General features: G+C 41.4%; 1 protein-coding gene across 2 annotated transcripts in view; it reads left to right on the forward strand.

The window, feature by feature from the left end:
• The first annotated feature begins 3,629 nt into the window (after positions 1-3,629).
• Positions 3,630-17,451, forward strand: part of LOC145458480 (uncharacterized) — a 48,808-nt gene continuing 34,986 nt past the window's right edge. Inside the window, exons 1-4 of one of the 2 annotated variants that reach the window (XM_080336855.1) lie at positions 8,245-8,275; positions 8,344-8,421; positions 12,213-12,318; positions 16,813-16,945. In XM_080336855.1, the coding sequence (XP_080192981.1) occupies positions 8,245-8,275; positions 8,344-8,421; positions 12,213-12,318; positions 16,813-16,945 (348 nt within the window). Of the gene's footprint in view, positions 3,733-8,244; positions 8,276-8,343; positions 8,422-12,212; positions 12,319-16,812; positions 16,946-17,451 lie in introns of those variants that run through there. The other variant, XM_080336856.1, reaches the window with a different exon arrangement.

The raw sequence follows: 17,451 nt of genomic DNA on the forward strand, positions 1-17,451 counted from the left end.
TTAACGGCAGCAATGTCACTTCAAAGCCATTTCTCGCCGATAATGACGAAGACAATGTGGATTTGAGAACAGCATTGTCAGACAGGCGCCGCCATGTCTGCGCCTAAATGACTGGCGCCGAATGTTCCTGTCTTGGCAATCTGAACCTCACAAGGCAAATGCCAGGGAAAAATTATATGCCAGTGAAGAAATACCAATTTGAAATCGTGTGCGTCTATTAAATGAGTAGCCTACGTTTGGTCGATTCTATATTATTTGATATATATAACGAAATAACATCATGATACGGAGTCATACCAACGGGCCCTATACAGTTTCCAAGACACCTCTCTCAGACCTACCTGTAAATCTGATTACGTGAGCAGAGAGGACAAGAAATTGATAGCAATATATATGCAATTCCTGATCCTATTGACCGATTTTATCATGAATTATCGAACATTTTCGCGCATGGCGCGTGCTCACTAATCAGACTGATTTCGTGGCAAAAGCGAACAACGTGATTGGCGGTGGGTCCATCACCCTATGGGAGCCCAAGACCCATTTTTTAGGGGGGGGGGGGCTGACGAAGTGCTGTTTCGTTCCTGCTTATGGGTGTACGCCCGAAGATGTTTAATTATTATGGAGGGGTCCTACCTTTTCAAACACACCTCACTCAGCTCTACCTGTAAATCTGATTACGTGAGCAGAGAGAAGATAAAATTTGATAGCAGTATATATGCAATTCCCGATCATATTGATCGATTCAATAATGAATTATAGAATTTTTTCGCGCTTCGCGCGTTTAGGCGAGAAAAGCTGACTCAGTAAACGGCCCCCAATGTACATGATAAGTAGCGGAAAACAGCGTATAGCCTAAGGCGGGCCTGTGGGTCTGGGCATGTCCCAGAAGTCCGGTTTATCATCATATGGGGGCCCAAGACCAACGTCTTGGGGGGGGGGAGGCTGACGAAGTGCTGTTAGGGCCCTGCATACAGTCACTAAGATTTGACGTTTAAGCAAGTAGTGGGGAATTTCGGCAGACTGGGCCATGGACTCGACTCGACCCGAAGCATATCACTCAGGTACTCGATTTTCCCCAGCCCTAGGTGTAAGTTATACGATGGCGGCTTGGTATTGAATTTCCCTTCGCGAGAGAGGTATTCATGGACAGAGAGACATTTTCAGGAAAATAATAAATTAGATTAGAATTAATATTCGAGCATAGGAACATTTCACAAATTGGATTAAAATTAGATTACTGGCAATTCGCTCTAATTTAGTAAAATTAGACCACTAGAATTATCTAGTTGTCTAAGTCTGAGCATTGTAACATAATGTGGCCTGAGTCTTGAGTCATCGCTATGTATAGTGCGCATCAGTATATTACTGTACGGAAACGTATAGGTTTGGCATTAACGCTATACCGTCATGTGACGTCATATGTTCGTGTTCACGTTCATGTTCGGTTCATGTTCACACGAACCAGAGCCTTTCAGGGGTTAACACCATCCCTTGTGCTCAGGTCATCTCCATATAGTCATCACGTTTTTGCGCATTTCGGATTCATTCTTTTGTATTAAAGTTAGCGCATGGTTTCTCTTGTATAGTTGTTACGTGCGGTCTGGGAAGTGCTAGGCTCTGTAAGATAATTAAGCTTGAAATGCCATCAAAGGTAGGACGAGGTATAGGATTAATTTCGTTTAAATCCCTTCATAACCTTCGCTCCTATAACTTAGGCCTACATTGCAGCGTTTCATAGATGCATGCATTTGTGTAATGTATATTGAAGACCTGCCATGCCAAACTCAATTTGCATGACGGGCTGCTGGACCAGTCAAATGATGCCAAAATTAATACGATTTTTCAATGGTAATCTTCATTATCAAGCTTATACATAATACATAATATGTCGGGTCATTGACGTTTCTATTCAGCAGTTTCTTTCACAACAGCGTTAGGCCCATTAGATACAGTTATAGTAAAAAAGATTATGTAACTGCCGCATTGACCCAACTTACTAAACTCAATTAAGAAAACATGAGATGGGACGACATCTCAAAATACTCTTAAAGTGCACAGCACGTGATATATCGGATTAGGCCAAACTACTTGGTAAGACATGGGCCTATTGAGGCAGAAGTTATGTAGCAGTGCCCCACGGACTTGCATACAACGGTATAGTCTGAGTTTTCGCCTCTGTGAATAACTACAGCTTTCGGTTCATTTTTCTTGAAAACTTTTCACTCCATGACTCCATGTGCACTTTTTCTCCTCTCGGAAATTAGTGTCGATGTGATTGACTTGTTAATATTTTTTGCTCGAAAATGCTACGTATCCATGTCTCATTCTATCGTTTATTGATAAAAAAAACGTCAATGAGCTGCAATAAGCTCACAGGCAAGTCGTTAAAATTTGTCTAAATGCGTTTGAAAGTAGCTGTAGTGGAGGGGGCGGTAACCCTATGTAATATGGCTTACGAACATGTTCGACATTTGCTATGTTGAGGGAATGCTTACTTGGAAGAATTTCTCAATTAAAATCTTAGCTTTCAAAATAAATTTGCTTTGCTGTAGATAGCCTACGAGCGTAATAGAAGAGTCTACTAGATCGATTACTGAAGTTGTCCAGGAATTATTATTGCAGCTGATGGAGTCATATAAATTTTTAACTTGATGACATCATTGATGAGTACCTTCCATGCGTCACTTTGATATATTGAAGTTTCAATCTATCATATTGCCAGGCTTGGCATTGAATGAGCTGTCGTGGCTGACCGAGTAAAACCGAGACTTGCATAGGCATTATAGGCAGTCGGAAAGAATGGATGACGAAACCGCACTCAGGTTACGTATGCTGTATACAGGATTTACATTTACAGTGAGCACAATTGCACCAGTGCATGGTCTCTAGACACCTTCGAAAAACGTTCGGAGGACACTGCAATTCTCGTAGATCAGCTACCTCGACGTTACCGATATAGTAGTGTACATTATGATCGACGTGACGTCAGGAACGTCCTCAGAATAGTCGTGCCGACCACACTATTTAGAGGTAGCAGCTCAACGATGAGATAACCCCGATTGGATCATTGGCAAGTATTACACTCACGCATGCGATCCCGGGCTAGGTTAAAACACTATGATACATGTTTACTTGGTTTTGTTGACTTTTGGGTCGCCCAATTTCAAGATGACGACGTATTCCGCTGTAACAATCGCCGTAAACTAGTTTCACTATCCTTACGTACCGACACACACATCCTATGTCGATGATTTCTCATAACGCGCTCCTATGCGTGGTAGCGCAGCGACGTGTTGAGTCATTACGCGAACGGTTAGCGGTAAAGAAATACTTCTCGTTTTGAACGTGGAACGAATGGCGTACCATCATATTACTTTGTTATCTTTGTGGTGGAGTAAATTTGCATGAAATCAGTGCACATCATCCACGTGGCAACGTGGGCTTGTAGCCATTCGCCATCCAGTCCAGCCGAGCGTATAAACGTGCTTTATTGTCCGAGTCAACAGAATTGTTACGAGGTATGCAAAAGCATATCGGCGGATGACCGTCAATTATGAAACGCGTGTTGGATGAATATAGTCAGGCGATTGTTCCTGTTGGTTCGTTGAGACTAAGTTGGCTTTATGCAGTTGATAAATGCTGTCTGCGGTTTACAACTACGTCATACATTTACAGCCTATTAGTATCTATTATATATATTAGTATATGTTGATTCAATGGATCGCACGAGTGAGTATAAATTTATGATGCTGATACTTACTACTTAGTAGGCGACTGCATGTACTGATGTAATTGTTGTGAAAGGGATACATATTGCACTCTCTCTCTCTCACTCTCTGTGATCGCTTATGCCGAATATGAGCAGTGAAAGCGAAGGTATTTGAAGTCGATTGGCCGATATATCATTTTGATCATCAGTAGCATTATATCACTGGGATAGACCGAAAGAGCAAAGGCATCTGACATGAAATGAGGCGGTTCTTACTGTCACGACGTGACACTCTTTTTGTACCGCTTGATTTGGATAAAAGTATATTAGGTATTGCAACAAAGCTTCCTATTTCACTTCTAGCTCAACATGTGATTGGTACCGGTACGCTGCCATTCGCGGATTTGCTCAGTGCTCACTGCTCAGTGCTGATCGCATCTAAACAGGAAATAGGTTTGCGAGTGCTAAGCTGATGACAAGCTACTGCAGCATGTCGATACCATAAAATTGATAGACCAATATACGAACAATCAACCGCTGTTTTCTCGAGACAACTCCACAGAACGATTCGTTGTACGCCAAATGCCAACACGCTAATTGTGGCTGCTTATCGAGACCAGCGCTTTTTGCTAATCGATAGTTGTAACCCCATCAGGTGAAAGTCTGTGTTACTTTTTCTGTAAGCAATATATCTGCAAATCAAATGTGAAATCAGTTCGCCTGTCTCATTGTATGCGTACTGGTCGTTGCGCAACAATACCACGCGTAGGGGCCTCACTAAGGTACATACCGCGCAGTGCGGAACCGTAACCATCACGTATCAGCGGAATTGGCGCTAGTCTGTTTGTGCCACCGTACCGTTTTCATTCCTTATGAAATATATTTACACGGTGCTTTGCACGGTTCGCGATCATCATCATCACCATCCTCGCGCCAGAGATGGGGCGATTCCCAATATAATCGATTACGATCAAGCTTACTTCTAAAAAGCACTATTACGATTACAGCAAAATGTCGCATTAAGCAATTACGATTACATGGACAGGTAACGATTATTAACATTAATTGAACTCGAACTTTAAAGATATGTTAGAAGACAATGTAACGATTGAGATGAGATGTTCGTTGTGCCACGGCTGAGAAAACTTGGCCAAGTCGATGTAAAGAGGAGGCATGCACACTGAATGACAAGTAAAAGAAGGTAACATAAAAAGAAAGCGACAAAATGAGGTGGCATGTCACAGAAGGCGAGATCGAAAGGTCAATTCGTGGTCTGGTAATCTTGAAGGCGGACTAATATTCCTTAGGTAGAAATTGCTTGTATTTCGACTTGAATGTGGACATGGACAGGACATGCTTGTCGACTGTCGGATAGACGGCGAGATACTGTTCCACATGGCATATTTGATAGAGCGATGATCTTCTAGGTCGACAATATGAAAATTGGACGATGTGGACGCGCGTGTGTCGTACTTGTGCGCTTTTGATTCCGAGGTAAAGAAGGCATTGAAATATTCGGGGCAATGACCGCAGTGGAACTGACACATTAACTTGGCGATTTCTAGTTTCCGAATATCGTTTATGTTTAGGATATCGAATCTCTTTAGCACGACTTTTTGGATGGACATTTGGACAATCTGTTCCTTTGGGGCCCTAGCTGTGATACGGAGTACCTTATGTTGTAGTTTTTGCAGTGACTCGAGTGCAGTTTTACTGGCAGCCCCCAACAGAGGATCGTATATTGTAACTTCGATTGTTTGAAATTTTGAAGACGTGCATGTCGATGTCGAGTTACCGACCCCTATCTCTATTGGTCAAAGTGATGTGTGATTAGAAGGTAAATCGGGATTGAACGTCGCTGCTAGGCGACGAGTATGCAAATTGCATTTTACACTGTTCAAATAGCAAATTATTACAACTTACCGGTTGCTGAATAAGTTGTAAATATAAACGATCGCTTATTTTGCGTTATTCGCAAGAACGGTGGGACGCAATATCCGTAGTGCGCAGATTGCAAGTATTCGCGTGTTACGCTATACGAGGGTGATATTCATTGCTGCAGAATTTCGTGTTCAATTTGTGTTATTCCACGATGGTCCTACTTGAAGGGCGCCAGTCGTTGCTTCACCATTATTTACTAAAGATTTGAATCTCTAGTCAGGCGCCCGTGTTAGCATGTTAGCATGGGTCGCAGCAAGAACGAAAATTGGTAGTGATAATGAGGGCAACAAATCATCGGCAATACATTAATAGCTCCATATGAACGATTCTACGTCTAGGACAGGAGTGTGTGTTTGCATAAGGGTTTTTAATAGTTGCAAGGTCTACCATCTCAGCAGGAATTGGTACCGATTATGGGAAGGCGAGACTTCTCAACATAATTGCGGTATCGGACTCCACATAACAATCGTGAATAACTGGAGGCAAAGGCGCAAAAACATTAAAGGTTTTCGGATAAATGTTTTCAAAATATTAATGCGCGAAGTCAGCATATGCATGCATACTTTAGTGATTTGTGTGTTATTTGACGCCCACAGCCCACATAAGCTTCGTTGAAACGTACCGGATCACGCTATAGTAGAAACCAGACCTGGGCAAATGCGACCCGCTGAGCTATTCTGTGCGGCCCGCGAGAGGATGCTTTGAATTCAAAACATAAAACCTTGATTTTTGAATGTTGATGCGTGGACTAAAACCCTGGGCTGTATCAACTGGACAGGACGTTCGTTCACGTTGAAGCCTGTTAATTAATATGCCACAATTTCGCTGCTTACGTACCTCGCATGCGCAATCCAGATTCGGGGGCGTGAAAGCATCTGAAGGGGGCACGAAACCGAGGTTAAATGAAAAATTTTTTCGCGCTCTGCGCGATTTACCCCCAGCTCATAGTTATTGTTCTGTCCGACTTTGATATTTCAGAATTCTCTCATCAACACCCATCACCTTCCTTGCCATCAAACTATCCTTTGGGATTGCTAGCATTCTGGTTGCTCTTTTCAATATTTTGTGATATCACGATGAGGGAGGCGCGAAATTGTTCACTGGCATAAAAGGAGGCGTGCCTAAAAAAGTTTGTTCACTGTTTCAGTCTCTTGATGGTAGAACGTGGATACGGGTTTGAAGACAGTTGAAAATGTATCATGTTCAACATCGTTCCGAATCATGACGGCTAATATATATTTTTTGAATTAACCGTCAGTTTCTCGTTACCTAACATCAACACATTAACTGAGCAGCATTTATTACCGATGTAATTTAAAAATAAAATTAAAATACGCTGCAAAATATAGCTAAAAGATTTCACTCGGCCTGCCAACGTATTTTCTACTTCTCATTTGGCCCGCGGAGAAAAATAATTGCCCACCCTTGGTATAAACTGATTTTGCTGGTCCGACACTATTCGGAATTGGCTCAATTTGGCCGCGCAGTTTAGTCAGTGGGTCTCGGGCCTCACGTTGTACAACCCTTCTCTATAAGATGCTATCTCCTTGTCAAGAGTCCCTTTCAACGGTGGAATATCGTCACACATCGGCAATGTGTTATACGGTGATGTGAAGACTAATATGACATCCTCATGAAGATCATCGAAAAAAACTAACCAGAGGCTCAGATTGAATAACACTGGGATCCAATAAATTCTCGATGTTGGATAAAATTGTGCATTTGAAGACCGACCTGAAAAAACAATTGAATTTTGAGACCGGTTCGCGGAGAAAAAAAGGCGCCCGACCCGTGGGGTAGCGCACACGTTTCCATAGGTCCCTATGACACTATAGATTTATGGCCATCTCGGTAATGTTCCAGTCCATCGCTCCCTTTGGCAGTATTTACAATATATGGCATCTATGATTGCACCGACGAACTTGTCTAAACGATATAATACAATATACATTACATGTCTTGACAGTTTACCATCCGTGTTGATACTTGTACCCGCATTGCTATATTTACACTATGGCTATCTTAGCATATATCAATTCATTATGACTAACTGACTTGTATACTATATTCATCACCATGCCTTGAACAGCACAGCACCTCTTCCGGGTCTTTGAGAGACGCCGTAGTGGTCAAACCGACTTTGCGTGGATTGTTAATGTAGTCGATCGGCAAGTGGAGATGATTTTGTTCATGTAAATTACTGAAAGATGAAGGATAATGTATTGTCGTGTCGTGTCGTAGACAGCAACTACGAAACTGCATCAAAGCGAGTGTGCTATCAGTGATGTTCGTTATACCATTACTTGATTGAAATAATATCTATAATTCAATACAATTCTTATCCAGTCAGGGACTTTGGAGGTAATCAAATTTGTCAAATAGGATTATGAGTCGTTATGATATGAGCATTCTCAAGCAACGAAATTTCAACATGAAGAACCATTAAATTATGTGTACAGTTCTGTAGAAGTTAATGATTCTGATCAAAATTTTACAACAAAGTACAGCCAGCATCAAGACTAGGCATACCCACTCATTTCATTTCTTACATTTATAAATGATAATTTAGAATATATGAGAGATCGTCGATTATGTATCGCCGCGGTATGTCCGACATGAAAGGTAAGGCTGCACGTCTCAGCCTATCTAATGTACATGGTATTATAATACTTTTACAACGATTGCCTTAGCTATGCTTCGCAAGAAGATAGAAACAGTTCAAGAGCGGATTGAAAGAACAGCTATGCTAAACAGCCGCAGTAGGAATTGTAAGTTATCGAAAAACTGTAGTATAGGTCAAGAAGCGCTCTTCGCACTCATTATCCTGCACTCTTGTGACGCCGTCATGTCCAGAAATGGGCTGCGGAACAAAAATATTTCTTGTGAGTGGAGCGCAAATTTCTGCAAACCCGCGATGCCATGAATCCATTGCGACATGGCGAACACAGGTTGCATTACAATGTCACAGTCCGAGAGTCCCCTAACTGCGTCACTGTCTGTATGGATGAGGTCAAATTGTATTTCAAATAACTTCCACACCCACTAAATGTCTGACACAAAGCACTGTGTCACGAATGACGTTGTGACATAACATCTGAACGGTGACACGAACAGATTATTTCAAATTTCGTTGGGATATTGAGCTTCGCAGTGTTCACGATGCGCGCCTGCATTGGTTTGATCCGCCCTCCGCGTACCCCCTTTTCTACCTCTATTTACAGCGTCTCTATGGTCCTGTTATATAACAGAGATAAAATGAATTCCCTCAGCAGGCCCACTCTGGTTTTAACAACGCCTGACGCATTTTATTGATCCGTATAATACGTATATATACAAAACATGTTGAATATATTCAATTATTCATATTGAAATAAACCCCAATATTTTCGGTTGACACTCGTCGGGGCTAATCGTCAGAAACTAGTTGAGAATTGTCAAGAACATTGCATATTAGCAATCGCGTCACCAAATGTGACGTTTCTGGCATGAAAATTCGAATAATCGAGACGAACAGCTAGTTTTTAGATGATGCACAAATTCCTTCTATTGGCACGAATATGCCTCAAATGTGCCAACTGAAGGAGTTAGTCACGTTAGTGTATCATCTGAATATAGTACATTGAGCATAAGCTATCTGTTCGCCTCGATTAATTCGAATTTTCATGCCGGTGACGTCATATTCGGTGATACGATTGCTGATATACAGCGGTCTTTTCAAGTCTCTACTAGTTGATGACGATTACCATCGACGACAGACAACCAAAACTATTCAGGCTTATTTCAATATGAATACATCATTCAATTTACATTTTAGCAGTTGTTTCGGGTAATGCCATGACGACAGTTTGTTAATCCCGGGCACAGCAAAATAGGTGTGTTATTGAGTTATTCCATTTACAAGCATCACGGTAAAATATCGCTATGGTTGTCGCAACGAGAATCCTGGACTTACGATCAATTCATGACATTGCCCAATTGGCAATCAAAAACTCCTCAACTTCCACGCGCAGTGCTCATAATATTTCTGGACGTTTTTTTCTTGTCCCCAGCATGCGAGATTGGTACATAGGATTGCGTCTAGGAAATGAAATGTTTTGCTGTATTACGATAACGTGCTGATTTCGGATATTGGCTGTAATTGTAACTGTGGTTCGTTCGGTGTATTGCGAGTACTAGCATCAATGCCATCATACCATTTCCATGTTCGGTTCCACATTCACTTTGTTCCAGCATTCGAGATTCATTTACCTTGTAAGCAGGATACGAGTTGGAAATATATGAACTAATATCTGCATCCTTTGGATTGCGATGTCACTATCTTTAAAACGAACGGCGTTGATGTAGGCAGACGGACAATGCTGTAACATCGCATTGCATGTATGTGCATGGTTATTGTTACAGTATTTCGATTAATATGGTCATTGAGACCCGGTCGATATTCTGAATTATAATTCCTTAGGGGGTTTGATATACCTCAATTTAAGTATGAATTTTGGAGTAGCCCTCGGTCGGACTCGTGCCACAGCTGTGGAACGTACGACTACAGTCACTACACCATGGGTCGCCAACTCAAAACAGGTCGCGGACAACTTTTCAAAAATCGTACAGGCCCCGGGCCGCATGACTTCAATATCGAGATAAAAAATAAGCAACACAGTTTAACAGCCATGTTTTGATAACTCTACCTCAGTACAACGCTGTGCTGTCGAACATGGACGACGGGTATAGTTACCACGAAAGAAAAAATATTGAAGAAATACCAATACAACCAAAAAAATCATGATCATCACGTTCCTTCTATTTTGAACTATGAGCTGCTCACGATACCTGACAACACACTTCAGCAACCAAAGCAAGGGTGGCCAACCTTTTTACTATTGACGGCCGCGCATTTAAATTACTTATGTAGCCTACGGCCGCTTCCTAGTACATAGTCGTAATGAGCTAAGTGAAGCCAAATATCCACGCTGAACTGTCCATATCCATTACCGACGAACTCCGGACCACTCTATCTACTGATATCGGCTTACTATATGCGCACCGAAATAGTGAGTAGTCATGTTATAGGCACAGGGATTAGCTATCTAGTCGCGCGAAGCGCGAAAATCTTTTCATATTCTTAGTGAATTACGTCATTAATATTAGTATAGTTTCACATATTACTATCAAATATTTATCCTTTCTCAGCTCATGTGATCAAATTCATCGGTAGAGTTGATGCAGGGGGGTGTCTTCGAAAATTTAGTGAAGTTATTAATGCTGTGTTGCATGTTTGGTTGGGCCAATTGTTATTAGTCCCCTTTGTTGCATGCTGTTATTTCTTGACATCCCATCAGTATTGTCGGTATAGTGGAAAAATATTGGATTCTACCAAACGTAGGCCTACCAGAAACAAACTTCTTTCGTTATGAGGAGAACACGATTACAAATTGGTATATCTTTATGGGGCGCATCTTTTTTCTTCTACGGTTCTCATCTGTACTCTGGGGCTCAGATTACATAGGAAGCTACTACATTATCATCGAAAATCAACTCGCATTGAACCGCGCCTAGCGCGAACAAAATTTTAAGAATAAATCAAACCTCTCATTAATTAGGAAGTCAATACGTAAATTCAATTTGCATATTGACGGCCGCCAACACATCCTAGTCGAAATAAGCGTCGACCCTGCATAATTTTCTTTCTACTGCCGTAGATTGGCCACCCCTGGACTAAAGAATCGATACTGGGGTTAGCTATAGCTACGGCAATTGCAGGTCAACTATATCCTCGCAGAGCTTGGTCTTTTTGAGTGCCTGAAGTCGTTCTCTCGGTCTTGGCAGTGGTGACTGGTGAGCCATGCTACGCCAAGGCAATATGCCCATTGCCCATTCATATCAGGAAATTCTTCCTCCATGGAATGATAGTATCATCGCCGAAGCCGTATTAGCTAATGAGGAATATTGATATTGGGCACAGGAGAAAAGCTTAGGTTGAGCATCAACAACAATATGTTTGCATTGACATAAAATTCAGCCTTTCAAAATGCTTTACAAAGCATTTTTCCGAAATTTCAAATCAAGTCGCGAGCCGCAAAATATGACCTCGCGAGCCGCGTGTTGGTGACCCCTGCAATACGCTATCGTCGCTATTACATGTATCGTATCATCAGCGTGTACTTTGAATACACGCTGATATCATCATTCCATGTGATAGGAGTAGGGGCGTGGCCGTGATGAAATGTGGGAGGGGCGAATCGAAATTTTGGTAGCACGACTGTGACAGGTAGCTATTCCCAGTCCAGTTATCTTCCAATCACAATGTGTTGCTGCCATTTTAGGGACTGACTGCCTCTACCGGCATTATATTTAATATATGGCCAGTTGGCCACGGGCTTAGTTATGTGATCAAAAGCGAATTCGTTCCACCTTTATGCCCCTGTGAATTATTCACGTTCCGGTACTGGGTTAAGACTCGCGTTCGAGTTCAAATCCTGTTGGCCCAATATTGGGTATTCCGTATATACGTCCATTTCTACTGCAGAAAAGTTTCTTATGGCCGTTTTCAAATTCTTAACAGACTGCGGAATCACTGTCGCCTTGCTTCATGGCGACAAAGAAGTCGGAAAGCAATGGTCCGACTACATACAGAAATTGCTGATGGACGATCTACCAGAAGAGTACAGGTGTGTGTACCTGTATATAGGTCAAACAGAGTATTGAACGAAGGTCAAACAGAGTATTGAACGTAGATGTCAGATGCTGCCAGGATTTTTAAACGATCCGCTTTTGTGCGATGTTCGATGCATTTTTGTATTTTGACTCCCATCGCTCAAGTTGTCAGTGTCAACGTCCAGTAGCTTAGGCTTCAGTGTGCTGAATGCTGATTCCCAGTAAAATAATCTCGTATATTTGCGTAAAGGGAACCGGACCAGCCTCAATTTTGGGTGCTAGTGAGGAAGGTTTTATAGTGCATGTATCGAAGCCATTGATGCTAACCTCTAACATCCGTATACAATCTCATCATGCGAAAAATCAATGTACGAGTGTGTACAGTAAACTGTGCATGAGCACAAGTGTTTCTCAACCTTTTCGTCTTCGCGGACCCCTTTCTGACCGTAACGGACCCTCGCGGACCCCACGAAGTTTTAGTTCAAATTTAGCCTAATTATCGTGCAATCGTCATCTGTCTTGTTCAAAGGATAACTGTTGGCTTAATGATAAACAGCAAAAAATGACTTTTCTTGAAAATAAGATCATATACTATTCACGTTGAAATTGGGTCGACTATTATTTCAAACGAATTCTGCGACTACATTTCTTGAAATAAGTGGCCGTGTCTTGAAAATCTGACCCTTCAATTTGATATGAACGAGTGCCGGTAGTGGTGGCGAATATAATTATAACGCTTCCGACGACACATCTGGGGCATTATCGAAACAAATATGGCACCAAAATTGACAAACTAATTCATTTAATGAGCATATAACGTCAAGTCTGGTCATTTCTATCTAACAGCTCATCATGAAGTTATTATGGAGAAAGTGGTTGTGTATATCACAGGAGAAAATGGATTTTTGTAAAAATTTCGAAGTCCCCGTTATTGACCTTACTTATCCAACTTTATTCCACAATCCCCAACAAAACATCTCTCAATAGCAAAAACGGTCGTTGATCTGAGCTCTGTAGTTTACCAGTAATGAAGCGAAACTGCTTCGTGATTTGCTGAATTTAAAAAAATACAAATAAGGTTATCAACTATTTTGAGGCTTCGCGGACCCCCGGTTGAGAACCGCTGCTGTACTCCTGTACACTGTGTACTGTACATTACAGGGACATGCTGGCAGGCTGCGAATTGTTTCTATTGAGCTTGTGACTGATATGAATCAAGTGCCTGTTACGGTGAACTATGACAGGAAGACGCTAATATTACAAAAACTGATGTCGGTTTCTATGTATCAATATGGATTAAATGCACGCGGGATTTTTTCAATGTCGTACCTGTACCTGACGGTTTGGCATATGTAGTGGCATGTGATAAATTCAATGGGAGACTTGATTAGGCCAGGATCATTCCCGTCTGAGTTAATGCTGGTGACACGTAACGGTCCGCGCGTATAGATTCGTGGGCTTCCCCAGTGATTCTCACACTACAGTTCCATTGGCTTTCCCAAATCTATGGTGGGTGGTATGGATGTGTGTCCAGATCCGCGACATATCCCCAACGGTTGTAAATGATAACGTGTATGCAGATACTGAATGGACATACTAAACTGAAGATAGTGGACATGTCAAGAGTCTTGACTCAAGACTCGAGCTCATTGCCAAGCTTACGTCTGGGTTGATGCTATCTCTTAACCTAATATATATCGGTTAGCTACTTTGTTACTACAGGAATACCCATAAAGTCCTCATAACTACAACTGGCATTTCAATGCTGGGATATCTAGTCCAGAGGTCTCAAACTCAAATGTGCTCACGGGCCAATTTACTAATTTGTGATGACGCCGCGGGCCGCAGCATCAATAAACAGGGGTATTCAATATCCAACTAGTCCCCAGCGTTCGGTTTTCCTCGATTAATATTGGAACAGATCAATAACGACTTAAATATAATCATTGTTGTTCCATAGTAAAAGCATTTTTCTTAACCGTTTTAGCGATCGTACCCCCTGTGCTTTCAATTAGATTTCCAGTGACCCCTGTCGATTTTCAACACAATTTCTGATGGTACCTATATAAAAATCAGACAGCCCATCATTCACATAAAATCGCGCGTAGCGCGAAGAATATTTTCCAGTTAAATAAATTAGCCCAGAAAATATTCCACAGCATATGGGCCAATTTCCATAATGCATCTCGTAACCCCTGATGTGGTGCTTTGTACCACGAAGGGGCTACGGGCCCCTGGTTAAGAACCGCTGGAATAAAAATGACCAATCGCCGAAAACTCCATTGGTGTTACAGCTGTGGATCGTACCACTACCATACTCGCCACCGATAATAGTACGGACAGAGAGAACAAAAAACATCCAGGATGAAGACAAATATACGTCACGGGGGCCTACAGAATGCCAATGGTTTCCATACAGGCCTGATTACATATCTATATTATATATACCCTACGCAACGCAAGCTACGGGCTTTTGATATATTACTATTCCCCACGATGGTTTCATAGATTTTTGCGTCCATAGGATTACCAAGTAACTACTCCGTTTGACCCGACTCAACTCGAGTCATTTTTAGTTTATCACCCAGTCAATCCAAAATCGATTAATTTGACGAAAGGTCGTACCAAACAAAATCACAATTTTCAGTCACGAATCATCAACGGTTCATGTTTTATCATTTGAACCTGAAATGTGACGTAATAGAGATCTTCCACCGCATGGTAGATTTTGGGAAGTGATGTGATAGTGAAGTTTGTTTAGATTTCAGGTTTTTGTAGTAGTTTTACAGTAAGTTTTAAGTTCTTAAATATAAAAAAGATATATGGCACTTGAATATATTGAATACTTGAATACTTGAAATTGAAAAATGTCTTCGCGGGCCGCACAAAATGTTTTCGAGGGCCGCATGCGGCCCGCGGGCCGCGTGTTTGAGACCTCTGATCTAGTCTATATATCCCTGCTTCAATGTCATGTGTTTCAAATTTACACTTGAAGATGTCAATAGGTGACGGTTATGTTTCTCGCTGTTGCGTGCTCTGATTTCCACCGTGCTGTTTGCGTGTTTCATAAAAATAGATGTCACCAATTTTGGTTGCGTGTTATCAAAATAACGGTTATCGCTTTTGGTGGCGTATGCGCTTCTTCCAAAACACTGATGGTTTTACATATTGAAGTAATCACGTCAAAAGAAACACCTTCAACATATGAGCAATAAAGTGTTAGTCCAGTGCTTCCCAATCTTTTTCAGTTCGCGATCAACTTTTAATGCAAGCTATTGTGCGACCCACGATGTGATATGACCAAAGAAATGAAAAACAAACTAATGAGAAAGGAATCAATGTATACACTACAGTGACTACACACACACACATTTAATATACTATTAGTGCGCAAGTTGAGCTAGTACATTATATATTATCAGATCAAATCTGGGCTTGATTGGCTTGATTTTACAGCTCGGAATATATCCAGATATACCTAAAATTGAGGTACACATATTTTCGACCAACCGTAACATGTGAGAGTGAGAATGTCAGTATTAAAATAGTTTCTTATTTATACCAATAAAATTACCATCATACCAATTATAAGATTGCTGGCATTCCATAACAAATAGAAGCAGCCTTGTATGACATATTGCCTATATACAAAACTGTAACATTTAGAAATGCTCGCGACCAACCTGAAATAGCTTCCCGACCCACGAGATTATCATGACTAATTTTCAGGTGACCGTGGGGCTGGATTAAAACGCCGGATGTGACCCATGGCTGTTATTGTCTTTGTCAGATTCATAGTCTATCTGTTACTGTAAATTGCAAATGTGACGTCATTCGGGCCTGGTGGAAAGTTCCAGGATGTAACCAGAAAGGGGCAAACCAGATTTTGCTCTAAACCAGTGGTTCCCAACCTTTTTCGACTCATCGCCCTCTTTTCAAGCTCTACGCCGATCATCGCCCCCCAGATTTTGTGAACCGAAAAATCGGTATACAATCTGTAATCATCGGCGGGTTGACTAAAAAAAGTGGTCAACTTTCCGGCTCTATGTCGAATTTTACACTTTTGCAACAAAATTTCCATGGGTTAACTGAAAAAAAAGGTCATTTCTCCGACTTGACTCCTATATAGCTGTTTTAAAACGTCATCGCTCCCCTATCGCCCCCTTCGCTACTTTCGCCCCCTGTCGCCCCCTTTGTCCATTTTCGCCCCCCTATCGCTCCCTTCGTCATTTTCGCCCCCTAGGCCGACAAATCGCCCCCTGGGGGGCGATATCGCCCACGTTGGGAACCACTGCTCTAAACAGTTGTGGATTTCGACCTCGTATGAATTTTGAAAAATTTGAATGTAAAGCTTGCTCATCAAAGAGACATCCTGAATTTTGTCAGCATCCGATGTGTATGCTATATTGTGTAAATTATAAATTGGTATTAATATATCGCGAGAATGTAGTGATCTACCTCTAACATTCCAATAAATCTAATCGCTTGCATTCCATACCGGATGACAGAGATATGAACCTCGATGTCTTGGCTGAAAACGTCACAACTCTGGCCGATGACGAAATCTGCAACGTCAACAGTTGCGACTTCAAAATGTTGTTATTCGACTCCGAAGTTCTTAAAATACTTAAAGCAAAGGACGTGAGTATACTGGGGGAATTGAATTTGAGAATTAGACTCATTTTGGTTTCGCGATTCGCCCTGGAACGATGCTGTATTTGATTGTATCATTTCGCAACCGAAATCTACTATAGGCATGCTTACCTCGGTTACTGCGACTCGCGTTGCAGGTATATTTTATAACATGAATAACTTTTTTCAGCTCGAATCGTCATGCATGAATGCATACAGGTCGCGTTTGATCGTTTAATAACTTTTTATTTGAATAGTATATTCATATGAATCTTGAAGTTCTGTACCTCTAAGAAGCTCTTCGACTCTTTATTTCTGTTTTAATCGGTTGGATATTCACGTTGTATCATGTTCAAAGCTCATTTACATTTGCTCCACGGTTGTATTCTAGGCCTGGATTGTTGAATACGGTAATTTTGATGTGATTATCGGTCGAAATTATGTTTAAACTTTGTCGCAATTTAACTAAGTCTAAATTTGATACAGTTTTTCACCCGATACAAATTATTGTTTTA

The sequence above is a fragment of the Botryllus schlosseri genome, chromosome 16 (genome assembly GCF_051294905.1).
Source record: "Botryllus schlosseri isolate E-star chromosome 16, Bs_hap1, whole genome shotgun sequence".
Classification (NCBI taxonomy): Eukaryota; Metazoa; Chordata; class Ascidiacea; order Stolidobranchia; family Styelidae; genus Botryllus; species Botryllus schlosseri.